This window comes from Drosophila miranda, chromosome XR (assembly GCF_003369915.1).
Source record: "Drosophila miranda strain MSH22 chromosome XR, D.miranda_PacBio2.1, whole genome shotgun sequence".
NCBI lineage: Eukaryota > Metazoa > Arthropoda > Insecta > Diptera > Drosophilidae > Drosophila > Drosophila miranda.
This window is the reverse complement of record NC_046674.1, coordinates 3,295,352-3,315,985: the sequence shown is the minus strand read 5'-3', so window position 1 is coordinate 3,315,985 and position 20,634 is coordinate 3,295,352. Positions and strand designations below refer to the sequence as shown.

General features: G+C 46.1%; 1 protein-coding gene across 5 annotated transcripts in view; it reads right to left on the bottom strand.

Annotated features, from left to right (window-relative positions):
- The window catches only part of LOC108153556 (Down syndrome cell adhesion molecule-like protein Dscam2), a 43,417-nt gene that overhangs the window by 12,038 nt on the left and 10,745 nt on the right, over nt 1–20,634 (bottom strand). For all 5 annotated transcript variants that reach the window (XM_033386848.1, XM_033386849.1, XM_033386850.1 and 2 more), the window contains exons 3-14: nt 17,269–17,405; nt 16,914–17,035; nt 16,716–16,774; nt 11,313–11,389; nt 10,805–10,994; nt 8,051–8,216; nt 3,838–3,928; nt 3,646–3,733; nt 3,393–3,541; nt 3,177–3,300; nt 1,133–1,260; nt 146–282 (exon numbers count right to left, since the gene is read on the bottom strand). In XM_033386848.1, coding sequence (XP_033242739.1) covers nt 146–282; nt 1,133–1,260; nt 3,177–3,300; nt 3,393–3,541; nt 3,646–3,733; nt 3,838–3,928; nt 8,051–8,216; nt 10,805–10,994; nt 11,313–11,389; nt 16,716–16,774; nt 16,914–17,035; nt 17,269–17,405 — 1,468 coding nt within the window. The remainder of the gene's footprint in view (nt 1–145; nt 283–1,132; nt 1,261–3,176; nt 3,301–3,392; nt 3,542–3,645; nt 3,734–3,837; nt 3,929–8,050; nt 8,217–10,804; nt 10,995–11,312; nt 11,390–16,715; nt 16,775–16,913; nt 17,036–17,268; nt 17,406–20,634) is intronic.

Here is a 20,634-nt window from a genome sequence, read left to right as displayed (position 1 = left end):
TTCCCAATGCCACAACTAAATTTATGATTTAGCATGGAAATGCTTTTTATCGGAGTGGAGGCCTATATGTTTTATTTATGGAACTGATGCTCGTACTGCTGCTGCTGCTGCTGCTGCAGAGGCTATGTCTATGGCTTCTACTCACTTGCCAATGGCATTCTGGGCCGTGCAGGTATACTCGCCGCCGTCCTCCTCCTTGACATTTGATATATTCACGTGGCTGATGACATCGTCGTGGATGGTAACATATTGACCCACTAAAAAGCGCGAGCTGTCTGGAATCTGTGGAGTGGAGTGGTTAAAGGAACACGTTATCAAAGTGGGCCAATTAGCAAAACATTTTCCACTATCCGCTCTCTACTCTCTACTCTCTCCGGTTGCTGGTGAAATCAGAGAGCAGATTGCAGATTGCAGATTGAAGCGGAGGTAAAATGAAAAATTCATGTAAATCGAATTGATTGAAATTGCATAAAATTTGCACTACGTAAAAGTGGAAAGCCTTGAGAGAAAACACACAGAAAGAGAGGGACACAGAGAGTGGGTGTAGGAGTGAAAGTGGAAGTGGGGAAAAAGGATCCCAAGAAAATGAAAATTTATGCAAATAAACGAAACAAATCCTTGGAAAAAAAGGCAACAGAAATTCTTAGAAACGAAAAATTCGAGTGCTCCAAAAAGCAAAAGCAAAGGCAAAAGCAAAAGGGGCAAACCCAAAAGCTTGGGAATCCCAAGTATGCACTAGAGCCGAGCCCTGGCTAACAAGGGGTTTTGCTCTGTGAGGGGTTTTTTGGTTCCTAAAACATTTATGCATGTTCTCGCTTGGGCCGAATGGTGGCCAGAGAGGAAGTCAGAGATGAACTGCGATAGCTGTGACTGTAACTGTAACTGTAACTGTAACTGTAACTGTGACAAATATCTCTGCTCTGCTCTGCTCTGCTCTGCCCTGCTGTGCTGTGCTTTGCTCTGCTCGATGCCGAATATTTTGGCACTATGGCAACTTCTTAGCAGCGGAAACGGAAACGCTGCCTGCCTGCATTTCCGCCTCCTGCTATGGCTATGGCTATGACTATGACTATGACTATGGCTATGCTAAATGGGGGCTCAACTTGCGGCGGAGTTTGGTGGCTTAACTTACCGGAAATCCGTCCAGAGACCATGTAAATTGCGGCAGTGGATTTCCGGTGGCAACGCACTTCAATGATACCGTCGGTCCCGGCTGCAGCGTCTGCTCCGAAAACCAATAAAGTAGTTCCGGTGAAGCATCTAAAATGAACAGAAATGAACGCAGAGGAGAAAAGAGACGAGTTTAGAACTCTGCTCAAATGAAGAGAGGAAGAGAGTTTCATTAATGATGGAAAAAGGCTTTGCTCTGTGCCATGTGTGTGCATTGATGGTTACACTTTTTCATTATGATGATGAGAAGTCCCTTTCATTCTTTAAAATCCTTAAACATAAAACATCCATCTGCAAACAGTTCGCCCACAGATTTCCCCAGATTACTTGCAGCACGGCTACACAGCAGTACTCCATCTCTCTATTGAATCATTTCTCTCAGAGCCAAAACCACATTTGCACTTGTATCCCTACCATCGCATTTCCTTAGTTTCCATTCGTTTTCCTTTGGCTTTCCCTTCGCTTTTCCTTTTCCTTTTCCAAGGCAAAACGGAAAATGCATTTGACAAGACAGCAAATGCTATCCAGCTGATGAAAATTGTATCAATTTCCGTTTTCGGCGCAATGCAATGGATTTTTCGGCTAGAATAGTCATCGCATATCATCGCCTGACATTCTCAGTTATAAGCTGCCATATTTATTTGCTCACTCACACAGATGCGGGCACACACACACACACACAGACACACACATAGAGCTGCAGCGTTGACACAATTGCTGCCATATCCGGCCGCTTAATGGCGCTTGGGTTTTCCCTCTAGCATGTGGTGTGAATCCTGGTGGTGGAGGGGAGGGCTCTCAACACCGAAAGGCGAAAAGAAAGCAGCGTTTCCTCTTCCTGGCTATCCCTGCAACCCGCAACCCGCAACCCCCTATGCCCGCAGACCGCCCCCTTTCTCTGCACCAACGAACTGAACTGTGTGCGAAGCATGCCAATAATATATCGAAATCAATTTCCGTTTGCGCCTAAAAGCAAATCACGAAATGTTGCCAAAGCGACAAAGCGCGAATGTTTCTGCTGCTGCTGCTGCTGCTGCTTTTCCTGCTGTGATGTTTATACGCGATGAGATATTGCGATGAAGTACTGCAGATAAAGGAAACAATTTGAATGTGGAAATGCTCAATCGGCGACATGGTGTTTGATGGAAGATATCCCTATTGAAAAGTGGCATATGCTTTTTTCTTGTGTAAGTATCTGAAAACTTGAATTGGGGGCATATAAATTGATTACCAAATGGCAAAAGAATATAATGGTATTTTTCATGTGGGATTTAATTTTCCAAAGTTTCTTCATTTTATACTTTTTAATGGAAATCTTCGGAAATCAGTAATCGGTACCGTTCCTCCTTTAACGATATTTTTTAATCGCTCTGTAGGCCACGCATAAACCGCTCTGTCATCTGTATTACTGTGAGAGTGATTGTCCCTACATATACATATGTATGTATGCCCCTAAGGCTGCTAAACGATACATTCTCCTCCACCCAGATCCTGCTTCCCCCATGGCACTCTCACTGGCACTGGCATAGGCACTGGCACCCACCCCCGCTGTGTTTAGTGTTTAGTGCGGCTAGATTTTTAGTGCTGGTAATAAAATTAAGTCGTCGTCGCTGCGTTTTATGGGCAGGCAGCCTCTACTCTCATTGTTGCTGTGGCTATTACTGTTGCTCCACTGTGATTTGTTATGGGTGGCATCCTCTCTCTGGCTCGTTGAAAAATGTTAGCAATTTGCTAAATTAGAAAATAATGAAATGCAATTATGACAAACATTTATTTGTGCGGTCTGCGGTCTGCGGTCTGCCGTCGTCATTCTACAGCACAGAGAGGAGCAATGGCATTCATTCTCGAGGAGGAAATTACGCTGCTGATTGAGATGTAGGAGTAGGGGGAGGTGTGCGGTGTGCGGTGTGCGGTGGGCGGTTGTGTGTGCGGTCATAAGTGGTTATTAATAGTCAACTCGATGGGAAATTTATTAGTAAATGTGTGTTAGCGATATGATTACATACCGCCCAACTGGAGTTCGGCCGTCGATTGGATTTGTTCCCATTCATTGGAGACGAAGCACTGATACATGCCAGGATCCTCTTTCTGCACCTTCTTGATGATCAAACGTGGCGGATCGGTGAGGATCTGTGCGCAGAGATGAATGATTGTTAAGGGAACTAATTGATTGTGCCTGAGAGAGGAGGAATGTGGAATGTGGAATGTGGAATGGGTCTTACCTCCACACGATTGTCCCTGAGTATGGGCTTGCCATCGTGCAACCAGTTCACATCGTGCACCGGATGGCCAGAGACAATGCATTGGAATTGCGCATCCTTATCGACATCTACCGTCTGCACCTGTGGCTGCAGATGGGCCGTCAGAGGAGCTGCAGATATGGGATGTTAATGTATGGAGAAGGTAGTCGCACTCTTTATCTATCTGCTGTACATCCTTCCCCACACTTTCCCCCCCACAGGCAGACACACTCACCTGTCACCGTTAGCGACACTTGGATGGTCTCCTCGCCAGCCGTATTGTTCACCCAGCACAAATATTTTCCACTATCCTCGAGACGTGCCTGCAATGGATGAAATCAATTGGCAATCAGCAGGGGGCTGGGGTTTCCTTCTGGCTCTTTTTCGTTCTGGGTATAGAGGAGGAGGTAGAGGAGAGCCTACGCACCTTGGTGATTTTCAGCAATCCGGCGGATACGATGGTGATGCGTTCGCTGAGCTGCAGAGGCAGCAGCTGCTCGTTCTCCTCCTTGAACCACCTGAAGGACGACGGCACAGACACGGACATACACGGAGGCACATGCCAGAGAATGAAGAAACATGCGATGAAATGCTAGCCAAACAAAGGACTCGAAACTCGGAACTCAGGACAAAGGCAAAGACAAACAGCTCGAAGGGGGAAATGGAAATGGATTGGGGGAAATGGCTGGGAAATCGTGGAATTCTCGTCCCTCATTCCTCGTTCCTCGTTTCTCGTTTCTCGTTTATTTGCCAACGATTTTGGCATTTGTTTTCTGTTGCTTTAAACAAATTGAAAATGAAGATTGAATTATCAATAATTTCGATTCATTCAATTTCTTTTCGATTATGCTGCACGTAGCCTTGATTGGGGGACTGTTGAGAGGGGTTGGGGCGGTAAGATTGAAGGCCAAAGGCGTACCAAGGAGGGGGGAAGCTAAATATTAAAAAAAGATTGTCTTTGCTTAATTTACTAGATATGTTTTTCCGAATCGATGCTTCTAAATACATATATGTACATATGTATATTATGCGTAAAAATTACGCATGGAAAGAAATCCGTTGCCCCCTTTGCGAAATCCTGGCTACGCCCGTGTTGAAGGCCATTCAGGCTGTTCAAATATATTTCTATAGTTCATAAAACTGATTGCATTTAAGTGGGGATAACGATGGGAAGTGGTCGAGCAGGCAGGAGGACGAGTGATTTTTATTCATATATGCATATGCTCTGCTCTGCCTTATTTATGGGGTATTCATGATCGGATTGAGGGACTGATGGGGCATATGGATAGGTTAATTGGACCTACTTTTGGTTGGGAAGATTCTTCGATAGTTGTGTTTCAATTATTCTCTATTATTCCTTTTTTCAATATGGGGAAATTTGAGTTTATTTTCACTTCTGTTCTCCCACCTTCCAGTATCCTCAGTGTAGGATTTTCCAGGTGTTCGGAGCAGAGCCCCGCGGACTAGCAGCTTGCCAAATAGCTGCCAAGTATTGGCCTTGCTTTCTCTCAAAGCTCGCTGGATATCTCACGATAAGCAAAATTGCAGCTTTATTTTGAATAAGTATTCGGCCCATTGCGGATCGAAAATACTATCTCCGCACCAGGATTGAACTTGTGATAGAGACGGGGCTTCATTTTATACAAAATGCTCTTGCTAAATGTTTCCTTTAGGGAATCATACCTTATAACGTGTACCTCATCACCTTACACCACTTATATCCCTAAATGAAGGATGGATTTGACTACTTTGTTCTCGATTTTGGTTTATCCCTCAATAAAGGGCATTTCCTGTGGCTACTCCACCCATTTCCCCACCCAACTTTGAATGCATTTCCCGATGCAAGAAATTGAATTCTGAAAAAATATCTCAATTGCGTAAATCAACAGAGGAAATGCAGTTTTATCGGGCGTGCGTGTCATAATCTGTTTGATGCCTGCCACGCCCACCCCTCGAGGCAGCCACAGCAACAGCAACTGCAACACAATTCTGAATGTGGGGGGATTTTTTCCATAAAAGTTATTGATTTTAATTTGGCTTTAATTGCACTTGAGTGCATTTCCCGTCTTATGGCAAAGGCATGTGCATTGCATGGGCCCCCCGGCATGGCATTTCTTAATTAAAATCATGGAAAATGCGAGCCATCCAACGAGCAGAAGCTGCAGAAGATGGGGGGCTTTCAGGAGGGTGAGGAAGAGGAGGAGAAGGAGGAGGAGCAGGAGAAGGAGGAGGATGAGAATGAGGTGACTCTCGCCACCACACATACATATGCTACAGAGAGGATACGGAACGAGGAGATGGGCTCTCAGCGATTTGCATATGAAATGCAGTTCAATACGAAATATGGTCAGTGATTATCAACAACTGAATTAATATGCCTTTGACGGCTCCTCTGTGTGTGTGTTTGCCTGTGTGTCTGTGTGCCTGTGTGTCTGAGGATTGTGGCAGAAATTCTTGCCAGAACAGGAGTTCCGGCCACAAAAGAGATGTCAGCGAAACAAATGCCTCATAAAAAATGATTTCAAATATTTCTAGAGACACAGAAAGAGAGAGATGGCAGCAGAATGGAACCCCCAAAGTTTCAACTATTTTCACATTTATGAGGAAAAGCAAAAGGAAAAGGGAAACCAACAGCATCAGCAGGAGGAAAACACAACAAAAAGACAACAACAACAGCAGCCTGGGACCGGGACCGGGACCGACCTGCAGGTCGGGAAAACAGTGCAGCGGAAAAGAAAACTCAGCGCCTCACAAAACCCTCTGCCATCCGGCAGCCGCTGCTGCTGCTGCTGCTGCTGCTGCTCCAGCATTCTTTTGGAGCGTTTTTTTTTTTTAGTGAGGCAGAGCGCGCAACGGCATGGCACAGCGGGAGACATTAAATGAAAGCCAGTCGCTGCGATGTGGCATATCCTGGGCGCATTTTTTATGCATGCACCACGAAGGACAGAAAAGCTGGAGCAGAACACAGAGACACCGTGAGAGAGAGAGAGAGAGAGCAGACACGTGCTACAATGGCATATTACATGGCATCCTTTTCGTCCGGCGAAAGCAAGGACACACACTCTCCTACTCAGATCCCAGATCCCAGATCCCCATCTTTCATGCATGTTTTAGTACTTGAAAATCTCCCATGATGAGCCCAGTGCCAAAGTGGCCGTTCAGTGTATGGGGAGCAGAGTCCAGTGATAGTCCTTCCTGGTGTGGCCTGCTCCTGGCTCCTGGCTCCTGCTACAGCTCCTTTCTTCCTCTCTTCCTTTCTTTGGAGTACTAAAAAACTTGAGCGACATTTCAGAAAGCAATTTGCCATTTTCGGCCATAAACGTTTCACAGCATTTGATTGATTTGTGTATGGCTGTGACATGGCGCGGGGAGGCGGAGGCCCATTCCATTCCATCCCATCCCATCCCATCTCAAACGAAAGCCAAGTCAAGACTAACGCCTCTCTGAGTGCCGCAATAAACAACACATATGCGGGGCAGAGTTTACCTTGCCCCTCCAGACAGCGGGGGGGGTTGGGCGGTATCAATTCCAGCGGCCCGAGTGTAGTACTTGGGCTCAGAAGAGTTTGAAGTTATGCTTCAAAGTTTGTCAAGGTAGATCGAGTTTGAGGAATTCCTTGGTAAACTTCGCTGGCAATCTCTTCGCCTTAGCTGATCCTTCATCCTGCGTCTCAGCCAAGATCTACCTCCCGGTGACCGTATCCCATGGGAATCGCATAGAGAGGCCCGAAGGATCTCCAATTGCCACTCTCTATGCGGAGGCCAATGGGGCATTTACCCTGCCGCCGTGCGCCCCACATTTTTCGACAATTTGGCTGACATTTTTATTATGATTCTTTTTTTTTGCATTTATTTTTTCGTTTCTCGTTTTAGTTGGCTTCCGCTTGTTGTGTGCGCCAATCCCTTGCAAAAGGTATTTTGATTACGACGAAATCCTTGCCCCATCTGAGACCTTTTAAAGATATATGTATTCCTGAAATGCATTAGCAGCCCTGTATCGTCAGACAAACATTGTGTGTCCTTCTATCAACTGTCTGGGTTTCTGAAAACTATACCCTCAGAACAATAAAACATGCTGTTTTTATGAAAACAGTCAGGGGAAATCCAAGTCTTTGTAAGAAAAACTAATTCGTTTTTGAATATAGTCCCCGTAAAATACTGCATACTGGGGTCTTAATACAATATTTACATCCATCACAATCATAGAATCAAAGCTCATATATTCCATCGACTCCACACGACCTCTCAATCTTTAAGGGTATCAAGCGATTCGGCGCTGCGGCCCAGATTTACTTCCTCATTTATTGTGGATTTTTTTGGGAAAAGCGTTAAATATTTCACATTGTCATAAAGTGCGCGCCAACTGCGGTTCTGGGTTCGGTTTTGAGATGGGGTCTGGATGGAGACCGAGCGTGGCCCCGTGACGGGACACCGACTCGTCCTTCAGTACCGTACCCCCATAGCCATTCCCATTCCCATTCCCACTCCATCTCCCAGGACCAGTCGCGGCCACAGCTGTGTCCTGTGACATGGCCACGTGTTTCAAGTTGTTGTCGCGATATTTTTGTTGGATTTTTTCGGTGTTGTGTGGTGTGTGTGTTTTGTGTGTTGCATGCTACTGCCACTGCTACTGCTACTCACCGATATGTTGGCACCGGATGTCCTTGAGCTATGCACGGCAACGTTGTTTGGCCATTAAGGACAACATGCCGCATCGAATGCTTCTCCACGTTGATGCGCGGCTGTACCATGCCCTTGGGCTCCGTTACAATAATGCGGCCAGGATATGTTGAAATTTGTATTTCACCTGTGTGTGCCGCGGAGTGAGGAAGCAGGAGAGAGAGAGAAAGAGAGAGAGAGACAGTGGGAGAAGGTTAAAAAATATGCGAAAACGAGGGGGAACGTTGTGAGCCGCAGCTAAGGCCGCGACTCTACATTTATAGCCCGAAACTAAGTCAGTATGGCTCCCCTCCACCAGAGGGCACATACACTGCACTACAAAGAATGTGTGTGAGAGAGAGAGAGAGAGAGAAAGCCACAACATTTGCTACCCGATCTGATCCAGATGCGGAATATGCTAGATATAGTCTCTCAGATCTAGGCGCTCATCTGGACGGACAGATGGGACGCTATTGAAGCTGATCAAGAATATATATCCCTTATGGTGTCGGAAACGCTTCCTTCCGGGCGTTGCACACATCCACTTTCCCCACAATTCCAATATACCCTGTACTAATTTTGAGTATCGGGTGTAGAAAGACTCAAGTGATGGGGCCGCCCCTGCCCCAGTGGCATTTACTTAGATTTAAGGCGAGCTCGTGCCACTGAATTTATGGTGCAAATCCTGCGGACCATCGCTTAACCTGAATGTGTTTACTTTTTGCATATATACATATGTACATATGTAGGTAGGTAGGTGTATGTACAGTATATTTTTAATTAATTGAAAGAAAATGAAAGCAATCAAGTTGATTGCTTGGACAGAGGGATGCACCTGCCATCACATCACAGGACTTTAATATTTCCTTGTATTTCTTTCCCGAACATCCTTTTTCTGTGGCCTCCAAATCACAGCAAAACTCTGGCCCCTCCCAGCCATAAGGAAGTCCTGTATATGTTATGCAGAGCGAAAACTAATTCAATTTTCAACTATTCGGATAGCTTCATTATGGCTTCCATTGTTCCACATTCGGGCTTGGGCATTGGGTTTTGCATTGTGTTTTTGGCTTCGCTTCATTGTTGGCTAAATAAATGGATTTTTGGGTTTAAATTGTAATTATGAGGGAAAGACAGAGAGACGGACAGGGAGGGGGTCAGGGAGAGGGAGAGGGAGAGGGAGAGAGCCCTCAGCGGTCTGGTCTGGGCGATAAATGAATTAGTCATGAATACTCCGCCAAACATCATCCTCGATGCCAGTCCATGGCCGTAACGAACCCACGGCTCATGTTACACTTTTAATGAGTGGCACTCGAAGCCCAGTGGCTGCTCCAGTGGTTGCCATGGAGTGGCAGGTGGCATTGTTGTTTGCTGTTGCAGCCGACTACCAACTCCCCCCCCAATTAATATGCAGCTCATATTTCCCGCTGCTTTTACGGCCAAAACTGTAGTGCAACTTGCGGTTTTTGTGGCTCAATTCAATTTGATTAATTAGGCAAACAACAGGCGAAAATAGGATGTGGATGTGGATGTGCATGTGGATGTGCATGTGGTGGCGGTGGCGGTGGCGGTGGAGATGGAGATGGTATTGGGGGAAATGGCAACCGCAAATGGCAGCCACCACCTGAAAATGTAGCAGGAAAATGTATAAATTCAACTTTCAAGATGCATACAGAGAAATGAACTGCAAATAAACGACAAGCAAACAATGCAAACATTTACAGATACAATCTCCCTCGCACATACGGAAAAGATTGAAAGGAATGGAACGGAACGGAAGAGAAAAGAAAAGAAAAGAAAAGAAAAGGAAAGGGAGCGGAAAAAGGTAACGTAAAACTCCGAACTGGGGGAAATTTCGAACTTTTATCGTATTGATTGATGATGTGAAATATGCGGCACAAAGGCTAATAGAAATTCAGCTTAAGCGCATTTTCACACACAATAAACTTCAAATAAGCCAGCAGACACACATGGAATTTCATATGTGTAGGTACATACATATATGTATGTACATATGTATCTCCAAAGATCTCTCACGTATTGACTGTAGACACAGACATCTTTTATGTGTGCGTTGCTGGAAACAGCAAAAGCATTTTCAAGCAAAAGTCCTCAGGGAAAAGCTCAATGCCCTTTTTCCGACCGGCGATTGAATGTCACGCATCATAAATTATGCACAAAACGACAAATTGACTTTCGGCCAAGGGACAGAGAGACAGACAGATAGAGGGGATCAAACTATATGTTTTTGAGGCTTAAAGAGGGGGAAAAACTGTTTCATTCTCTGGCTAAAATTGGGGGGAAAACTATACCTTCCTCTGGAGCAAAGAGCGAAGCGAAAACTATCTTTCTCTGGCCAGGCAATTAAATTCTAAGGGAATCTCAATGGGAATTATGCCAAGGATAAATGTTCCATCTGTGGCCAACATTATGACCATAAGAAGCTTTCGATTTAATAGGAAAGGGGGTGTTGCTGAAATCTCTTTAATTTACCCGGTCAGGTGGTCCACACGCACATCCCCACACGCCTCCCTGGTCAAAATGCTGTTCATTGCTTATTTATTCAACGTAATTATAGCTGGAAGCAGCAGTACAGGATCCCTGGACCATGGACCCTGGATCCTGGATCCTGGACTCTGTTTCTGGCTACAGCATCCTGACTCTACGTATTCAGCGGCGTGGCGTATTCATGCATCGCTCAGCCGGACGATTAACCTGCGAAATGCGATTATCACGTACCTGTCAGTCTATTTACAGTGCGGCATGTGTAGGTTTTGTACGCATCATTGGGCCCCGCATTATTTATGTACAGCTCGCCGTTCGATAGCACCGTGTACTTGCCGCCGATGTCCGTGTTCGGATACAGATGCATGCCCGTGTCCTGCACCCAGGCGGTGACCATTACAAATTCCGACATGTAGCTGGGTACCTGGTGGTGGCGATGGCGATGGTGGTGTAATAATAAACAGGATATATAGACAGAGCGAATCGATGGGGTAGGAGTAGGAGTAGGAGTAGGAGTGGGAGTAGCAGTTGCAGAAGGAGTCAGCAGAACTCCGCCTCAGGACGTGGGATAACCAAATTTGATGTCAGGACGAGCCCTTGTTGGGCTATCAAAATGAGATTTCTCTGCTAAGTGAATTTTGTGGCGCTATCGGAGTGGGAATTCAGATCAAAACACTTTCACTCGGAGCCTCCAGGCTCCAGGCTCCAGGCTGCAGGAGCTCTGGCACTTGCTGACGCTTACCTGACACTTTAGCACCGCCGTATTCCCCGTCATCACGTACTCGTCGTGCACCTGGACCGTGTACTTCTGGTTGACGACTGGAACGAATTAAAAAGCATATTTTTTATGTAAATTGCTCGAGCTTTTATCTTCTATCGTGGGAGGAGGGCAATAGAGGAGGGCAAATGTTTGTGAATTATTGCGCCTAAGCAGCGTTGACACAAGTCAAGGTTCAAGGGCACACACCGGAACTGAACGGAACGGGACGGAACGGGACGGAACGTCACGGAACAGAGCAAACAAATTATGTTTAGACCCCTGTGCCATTGACTTTTATTAGCCAAAAGGTTATTTTCGTATTTGGCTTTGGTCTGGAGTTTTTTTGTCTGTGTATTTTCATTTTTAATGTCCATAAAAAGGGCTACGACAGCAGCAAAAATATGTGTGGCACATTAAATTCCGGCTTTTGCCCCCAGCCGCACTCCCTCAGCTGTGTCCAACATTTTGTGACACTTAACAAAAGCGTTGCCGTTTGTCAGGCAGGCAGGCTGGCAGGCTCTCGTACGGGGGAAGGTCGGGGGACGGTCGACAAGGTCGGTAAAAAATTGGATTTGGCAATTTGAGTTAAAGATTTTTTTGTTCTGTTGGCCTTTCTCCGCTGTCCAATGCCGAGCGCTCGGCTCAAAATTAAGAATGACAAGGATCCCCTAACAATGGCAAAAGCGAGCCAAAGGCAAGACACAGTGGTTTAAGAATCAATGAAAACTGGTTTTCAGAGGGAAACTGGGAAACTTTTTACAGTAGAGTGTTTCTTGGGAATAACGTTAAACAGGTAAAGAACTATATAGCTTTGCCTCAGTTTCATAGGTCTCAGATATTTCAATGAAAAACGAGGGGGAACGTTGTGAGTAGCTGCTACGGCCGCAACTCTTCATTTATACCCGAACCTGTAGAGCGCTGCATAGCCACTGAAAATTTATTCGTTCCTTTTAGCTATAATAGGGATCCGATCTGGTCCACATTTGCATTATTGGATTTCTCGTATCTTCAAAATTGTGAATGCCACAGACTTTCGTCTTTTGTGATGGCGGAAGGGGGTGGGGCGAAATTTTGAAACACACTTGAAACAGTGAGATATCATAGGAGTGTGGGGAGTTTCTCTAGCTTTTATAGTCTCATAGAGAATGACGATATCTAGCAGGCTTCCGACTCAATTTCCGTCTCTCTCTCTAACACACTCTTCGTGGTGAAATGTGTGCGCCCTCTGGCGGAGGGGAGCCCTACTGACTGAGTATCGGCTATAAATGTAGAGTCACAGCCTTAGCTGCGGCTCACACCGTTCCCCCTCGTTTTTTTCTTCTTCCGGACCAGTGTCCACCTTGGTCCATGATTTTGCAATGCGTTCCGAGCATTCGGCGGCTCCAGAAGCTGCCGGTTGATGGTTGATGGCTGATGGCATTTGGAAAATTAATTAAGACGGACAAAGGCAATTTTCAACAGTTGTGCGTAGAGTGCGTTCCATTGTTCAAGCACTTCGTTCAAAGGGGGGCTCTAATAGTAAATAGATTAGGGCAAATCTCGCCCCCCAATCCGTCAGTCCACTCCCCATTTCCCTAGATCCTCGACTACTCCCATTGGAAATCCGAGTACTAAATTTGCATGGCTTGGCCATTTTTTCGGTTTTTGTTCCTGGTTTGTGGCATTTTGTTGGCGTAACTTTAAGATTCTCAAAAATTGGATAAAAGTTTAATTTGAAAAGTTGTTGTTATTGTCCGCATTCGACTCTGTTGCCGTTTTATTTTTTGTTGGTGAAACTTTGTGACAACATTTTATTATAATTCCTCTGGCCAATGCTCCTGCCACTGCCACTGCCACTGCCACAACTGCTGCGCTGTTCTGCTATTTCCAGTGTAGTTTAGTACAATTTTGTTGTTTTATCTTCATTATTTGTATTGAAGGGAGGGCTGAGTCCCAGCCTAGAGCTGTAGCTCTCGCCCCAAGCCCCATTCCTTCTTACGATACCTTATGCCCTTACAACCTGACAATTAGAGGGCAATAACACTGAGATCTGCTCTTCAGTTTTTAAGCAGTTTAAGCTCCTAAGATCCGAGTACTACATACATATATCACATTTAACTTTCACGAACAATTGTTAACAAAAAATGCTTCATTTTGCAGAAAAATCAACTCAAACTCATTAAGCGGCGGTTGCATGGCTCTCATTCATACCGCATTTCGTTTAATAAATGTCATCCGACTATATTCCATACACATATCTGAACAATCGACCTTCAAGGGTATCAAATGCTTCGATCCCAAATGGCACTCATGCTTTTCTTTCTTTTTTTTTTTTTGGTGCAAAAGTTTTCTATTTTTAGCAGTGGCAGTGGCAAAGTTTTTTTCGCCTTTCATGTTGCATTTTGCATGAAAATTTCCAAACTGAAGGACAGCCCATGGAGTGTGGTATGGTGAGGCAGGACCAGGACCCAAACAATGTTGCGCAGCAGCAGAAAAGGACAAAGAGACAGACTGAGAAACAGACAGACGGGACAGGAACAGGACAGCTGGGCAGGAAAGTAAGTATGAAAGCTAAGTTTATAGTCGCCGCAGCACAAACTAAGAGAATAGAGAACGAGAACGGGAACGAGAAAGAGAGAGAGATGCGCTGCACTCGGATTTTATGCGGAAATTCATTTCCGTTTTGTTTTTGTGTATGTGAAAGTTGTTCCTCCCATCTCCAAAAAACAAAAAACAAAAAAACAAATGAGAAAGGGATGTGGATTTATGCTTATGATGTGCCTGCCGGATGGATGCTTCCAGTCTTTCGCTGATTTTAAGCTATTGTGAGGATTTTCGTACTTATTTTTAGAAAGGACTCCCCGGGTACTATTAAATTATCATCTGATTTTAGTGAAACAGCGGCAGAACAGAACCTGAAATTTTCCAGCGTATGCAAAACTCCTTGAGGTGCATATCCTGTTCGGCAGTCTGTCTGCACATTGCTCGAGCAGCTCGAGGGGCATCCTCAACAATGTGCATTCAACTAATTAGAAACAAATTACGCAGGTTTCATACACAAGCAGCCAGCGGCTGGGGCTGTGGCAGCCCCATGCAAAACTAGGGAAACTATGGAAACTTTTCTAGCTCAATCACAAAACTTTCCACGCTCACACACACAAACACACACACGGGGACATAGTGAATCTTCCAAGGATTCAGTGGTATGCACCTTAGGCATAGATGTATGTGTGTGTGTGTGTGTGTGTGTGTGCTTTTGTTTGATGAAATGCAAAAGTGCAGGGAAAAGTCAGCGCTGAAAAGTCGTGTTGCTGCGGCAACTTTGTGGCTCCCAGCATCCATTCATCACTGTCAAGAAAAGTTCTCTACTCCTTCCCACTCCGAAGATGAGTACGAGGACGAGGACGAGAATGAGGACGAGAATGAGGATGAGAATGTGTTCCTTTTGGCCTGACAAAACCAAATGCCAGCAATTGCGTTTAAGCTTGAGCTGAATTATATATAGGGGGGGAATTTGTCAAGAGTTTTTGCCTCAAAGTTGCGCTAATTACGAAAGGCAACAAAAGGCAGGTCCTGCGCCACATCAACTTAAGCGCCGGCAATTAAATGTGGCAACGCGTTGGCAGGGTCCCACATTAGCAACAAAATTACTGGCCATGGCCCTGGTCCGGGCCCTCTAGTGCTAGTCCTAGTCCTAGTCCTAGTCCGTGGCCATCGCAGATCGCAGATTCCCTCCAAGAACTTTTCCCCAAATTAGGCAAAACGTTTTGCGCCAAATCTACGCGCTGTCAAATTGTTCAAGCGGAAAGCTCTCCACGAGACACCCTCCACGCAAAGGAATGTGGAGAAAGAGCGCTAGGCATTTGGGGGTTGGTGGGGGGTGGTGTGGCTGAAACAATTTCTAGCACACATAAAAACGAAGGAAAAACAAAGACTGCAAAGGAGACAGAGAGCCAAAGAGAGTGAGGGGTGAAGGGTGAAGAAGGGTGAAGGGGAGACCGCAAATAAAATAAGCCAGCGGACATGGACATGGCGTATACGTAACGTTGGAGAGTTAGCTGTTGAAAAATGGCTGCCGGACATTTTGCCGGACATTTTGCAGGAACTTTTGCATGAAAAACCCTACGCATGTGTGTGTGTCCGCTTGTGGGGCCAGTGTGTGCGTGAGTGAAACTCTCTCTATCTTAGATTTTTTTGCGGTTGCGACTTTGTGCTATTTGTTTTGCTTTGAGCTGACTTCTCGTTGGTCTCTCTCTCTCTTTGGTTCTGTCTTTATCTGTCAGGATTCCCCTTTTTTTTTGGTCCATTCCTGGCCACTGCTACTCCTTCTCCTGCTCCTTCCCATCCTCCTGTTAATTAAAGGCCATCCCCCAAAACTCAAGTGGGCCCTTTGAGGATTAGCCTTTGGTCTCTGGCGAAAACACCCATTTATATGGCATATCTTTTATGGTCATTGCTAATTGTTGTTGGTTCCATTGCTATCCCTAAAACCATTTCTCTTGCTTTCTTCGCTTGAAATGAAAGCCCAATGAGCCGCAAAATCTATGCGACATGTGATGGCAATCAAAATGATTGCGCCGCCGGGTCTCCCCACAGTTCAGAGTTCATTAATGCAGTTTAGCAAAAGAATAGGCAAAGTTTTTGTCTGAGCCAGCGGAGCTAGAATGGGGGGCAAGAGTAGAGTTGGTTTGGGATGTAAAACGGAAAGGCTATGGTGATTTGTACCCATGAAAGTACGCATAAATCTATGAAGAGTTGACCTACATATATCTTCGGTGAGTTGTGTTTAATGGATGAGGAAAGACCTTAAGACGGACTCTATGGATCCAAAAACGATCTCCACATATCTGGATTTGCGGCTATAACATACGCCACATACCCGCTCCAAAATGCAGTGTATAAGCTCCCCTCATCCAGTCGAAGTCAATTCTCACACACTAAGGCGCCAAATTAGCGTCGAGCACTCCATTTTTTTCCACATTTCCCCGAACATTTTTCGAGGAAGAAAAACTGGAGGGCAGTGCCAGGCAGGCGCCTGGTCGACAGGCATTTGCCAGCAGCAATAGTAATTAAAACTTGCGTTGACTGCTTTTAGGCGTTCCAAAGGGAAGGAGAGAGGAGGACGGAAATTGGGCGCAGGACGTGCGACGTGGGGCTGGGGCTGGAGCTGGAGCTGGAGCTGCCGCTGCCGGGAGACGGAGGCCAGCGCGAAAAACTTTCCAATTAGGCCAAAGTTTTCCCCAGCAACAACCACAACAAGCGACAGAAGCGATGAAAGCCAGAAAACTCACTTCGTCAGCACAAATCAACTTTCAGTGGCTGTAAATTCACGAATGTTCGTTCATTCGTGTTGTGTGTGTGTGTGTGTGTTTTTTCCTAAATTAATTAAAATTTATTTCGACTTACCGCCGCGTACATGAACCTCCCGACTGAGGACAGTGCCCACGAGATTGCGGAGCTTGCATCTGCAGGCAGGATTCCAGAAAGCAGAAAGCAGAAAGTGGAAATGGATAGAGGATAAAGGATAAAGGATAAAGCATTAAGGATTAAGCACATTTTGCCACAAAATGGTAATCAATATACGAGTAGTCGAGCATTACTTACCTGTAGACAGTGGCATGGACCTCGTGGCGATACTTTTCGGCGGTGAAGGGATAGAACATCATGCTGCCATTCGATAGCTGGAATACCATATCCTGCTGGGGGGGTATGGGTGTCCACTCCACCTGGAAACAAGCAGAGAAAGGAGAGGCATTTGTTTGTTGTGTTTGCTGCTCTTGTTCTTGTTTTTGTTTTTGTTGTTGTTGTCGGCCTGTCAATTAACTTGGAAATGAGCAGCAGGAGAAGGGAAATGTGGCACCACTGCCATGCATAATTAAACAGCAATATTAAGATGGGAAGATGGAAAGATGGAAAGATGGGACGATGGAGGGCCAGGTGGGGCAGACGGGGTTCTTACCTCTGGCGGTGGACTGCCATGGCCGGAGCATTCTATGAGGCCTCCCGAATTATTTGAGAACTCGACGCGATGCGGTGGCTCATGGAGAAATATCGGTCCCTGCAGATCCAGTCCATTCACAATTTGGCTCGTCTCAGCTGCACGGAGTAAGCAATGAGGAGGAATGGCGAGAAATGAGAGAGAAATTTCAGTTAATTTTAAATTTTTAATTAAATGTGGTGGTTCTTTTTGTTGGGACAGAGTAGGCGGACGGGGATGGGGATGGGGATTGGGACTGGGGACTGGGGACTGGGACGCCACCGTGCCGCTCGAGCGACCAAAGTTAATTTCAATTTTTGTTAGACCAAAAAGTTTTGCGCCCCGAAAATTAAGTACCAGTCGATGCCAGCGGCTCTCTGGCTTTCACTGGCTTTCTCTTCTGGTAGATGGCCTTCTCTCTGGCTTTTGGGCCTGGCCTAAATTTTAATGAGCTATCGTCGTGGACCACAACAAAGGCTCTGGAGACAATTGCTTTTTACCTGCCGGCAATTGTGGGGCTGCCGGCTGTCGGGCAGCTTCTGACCACAGAAACCCTCCTGTAATTGATTCGCCCGTGTGGCAAGCATTGCATAATTTTTCGGGCATGCTTTAAAATTGCTTTTGATGCGGCTTTTATATTTTATTTATTATTCACAAGGCCCCTGGGGGCGGCTGGAGATGGGAGAAGCTCTGGACTCTGGACACCTTAAGGCTTTGTCTTCTGTCCAGAATTTCTACTCGGAGCCACAGTGGAGCCTCTAACGACGGTGAAGCATGAATAAATCACGAAGCAGCAGCGCAGCAGAAGATCTTTGTTGCCATTCTCCAAAGAGAGAGGCAAGTCGCATGGTTCTCAGAGTCGTGGTGTTCTGGTGTTCTGGTGTCCTGGTGTCCTTGTGGCAGCCGAGCCGTCGCAGTGCATGCAACACAAAATTTGTAAGCAATTTTCAGTCCCTGCCCCTGCCCCTGCCACTGCCGCTGTCCCCAGCCCATGCCTGGACGCCACAGTCGTGTAATAATATGAAAAATTGTTTTGTCAAAAAGGCATTAGGCGAGAGATAACGACAGCCGTGCTGCAAGAGGGATAGTGGCAAGGGGCACGAACCCCAAAGTGTAGCAAACTTTGTGCCACTTTCGTTGCGGAGGCTTCTGCTGTCAACTGCAATGCCCAAAGGATATGCGCCGCAAAAACTAGGGGGGAAACGGAAAAGCTGGGGGAAAAAGAAAAGCAAAATGTTTGTGGCAAGTAAATAGTGTTGGCCGCAAGTTGTAGGATGTGCCACATGACGACGACGGGGGAGCGCATTAAATTTTGCAGTTTTAGTTTTTAAGTCACTTAAGATAAAGTTTTTCCACTAGCCACTCCACTCCACTCCACCTTCTTCTTCCAGTGGGAAAGTGGGAAAACTTTCCACCGCCAGACACGCTCTAATGAAAATTTAATTATCCATCGAGAGAGATGGGATGTCTTTTTATTTCTATATAAACTTAATGGCAAATGGCAAATGGCAAATGGGGGAATGTATGGAATGCGGCGGAATGTGGTTGAGTCTTGAGTTGATTCGAGATTTGCAGGTAGGATTTCAATTAAAACTTTGTCTTAGGCGCAGAGACAAGTTGCAGCTAATTAGAGGGAGTTCGAGATGAGTTTTCCGCCTCAGCCGGGGAAAACAACTGGGGAGAACTGTCGTCGAAATGTCCCACATTTCAATGGGTCCCCAATGGGTAGGGGTTTGGTTCCTGCTGCCATCTACTGATGCCATCTACTGTTCTATCCACTGCTCCTGTTCCATCCTCTTCTACTGCGGCTGCTGGCGACGATGATGATGCTCTGCCGCACAATGGCTGACTGATAAACTCAATGAGGCTGCCACATCTACCCCATCCCCTAATGCCACATCCCTCGATGCACTCTCCTTGCCATTTGTCAGTGTTGTCAATCAAAAGAAAGCACCAGATATAAGGAGAGAGTTCGGTTCGGTCTGGTCCGGTCCGAGGCTACTGCTGCTGGTGGAGCTGCTGGAAAAGCGGCAGCTTATTAATGTAAGTGCTGCGCACACTTCCCTTCAGCTAAAATCAATTACGCGCAAAAGAAATGTGTGCAAGACACAGAGGGAAATGGCTGGAGAAGGGGCAGCAGGACAAGTGGGAGAGAAAACTAAATGAAAACTAGCAATGCCAACGGCAGGCATTGCATCATTATCACGGATCATTAAAATTTCCCCGTGATGCTCTGAAAAGGAAATGAAGGAAAGCAGCCCGCAGAGGGCTGAAATATAGCGAAAAGTGGAAGAAAAGAACAGTTGACAGACAGAAATGCAAATGAGCAGTGGCAGCCCCGACAAAAGAAACGCGACTCCGCCTTCGAAAAAGGTACACGGAGAAAAATAAAAGTCAAGTGGGGATTGCATCTCATCTCATCCCATCCATTTCCCCCCCTCCCCATCCCCAAAAAGAGAAAAGAACTCCTTTGAGTGAACCCCCTTCTTCGGGCCATCATTTGATTTCCCAAGTTTTTCCCAAGTGTATTACGGCCCGCCCTCCCTGCGACCGCCCCCGCCCCCGCCGACGCGTCCTGTTTAATTAAGAAGAAAATCCGTGCTAAATGAAAAACAGAAACAGAAAAGCAGTACACTCCTGACTGCACTACTCCTGAATTTAATTCACATTACGTTGTCGTTTCGTTCCGCTTTGGCTCTCTTGGCCGGGTCTAAACGAGTAGAAAATTCTTTTTGAAAAATGTTTGTAAACAATAATGAAGTTCTGCTGCTCTGCCGCTCTGGTGCTAAATCAGGAAAAACTTTTCCCTGCAAACACAATTTAAAGGCAATTTCCAGAAAGAGAAAAGCGTTTTTAAGAACAACAACAACAACAAAAACGGCAGCATTAAAGCTGATTTGCATATGCCGTGAGAGAGAGTTTTCGCTCTGAAAAGCAAGGGCCTGACAAATAGACACGTTTCTCCCCATGGTCCTAGGACGTGGGACACGGGTACATTTGATTGAGTCAGCCGAAAAGAAGGCAACGTTTAGTATTAAAAGCGGCGCCAGTACACCCCCCACTGCCTACTTTTCGGCTGACCCAGGATTTCCGGGGTTCAGAAGAACACGAAGAAGGGGAATCTCGGGATGTCTAGGGGCTTCCAGGGCGGATCCAGCGTAGAAAGAGTCCTACCTCTCTGGTTCAGAGGGCGCCTCAAGTGCACGCATTTTTCTGCTTAAAAGCCCCGACTAATGCGCTGTCGAAGGCTGAAACGGCAACGGCAACGGCAACGGCAACGGCAACGATGGCGGATTCTTCATCTGTCTGTGTGCGCAACAAAGCGGAATACACGCCCTGAATGCGTGT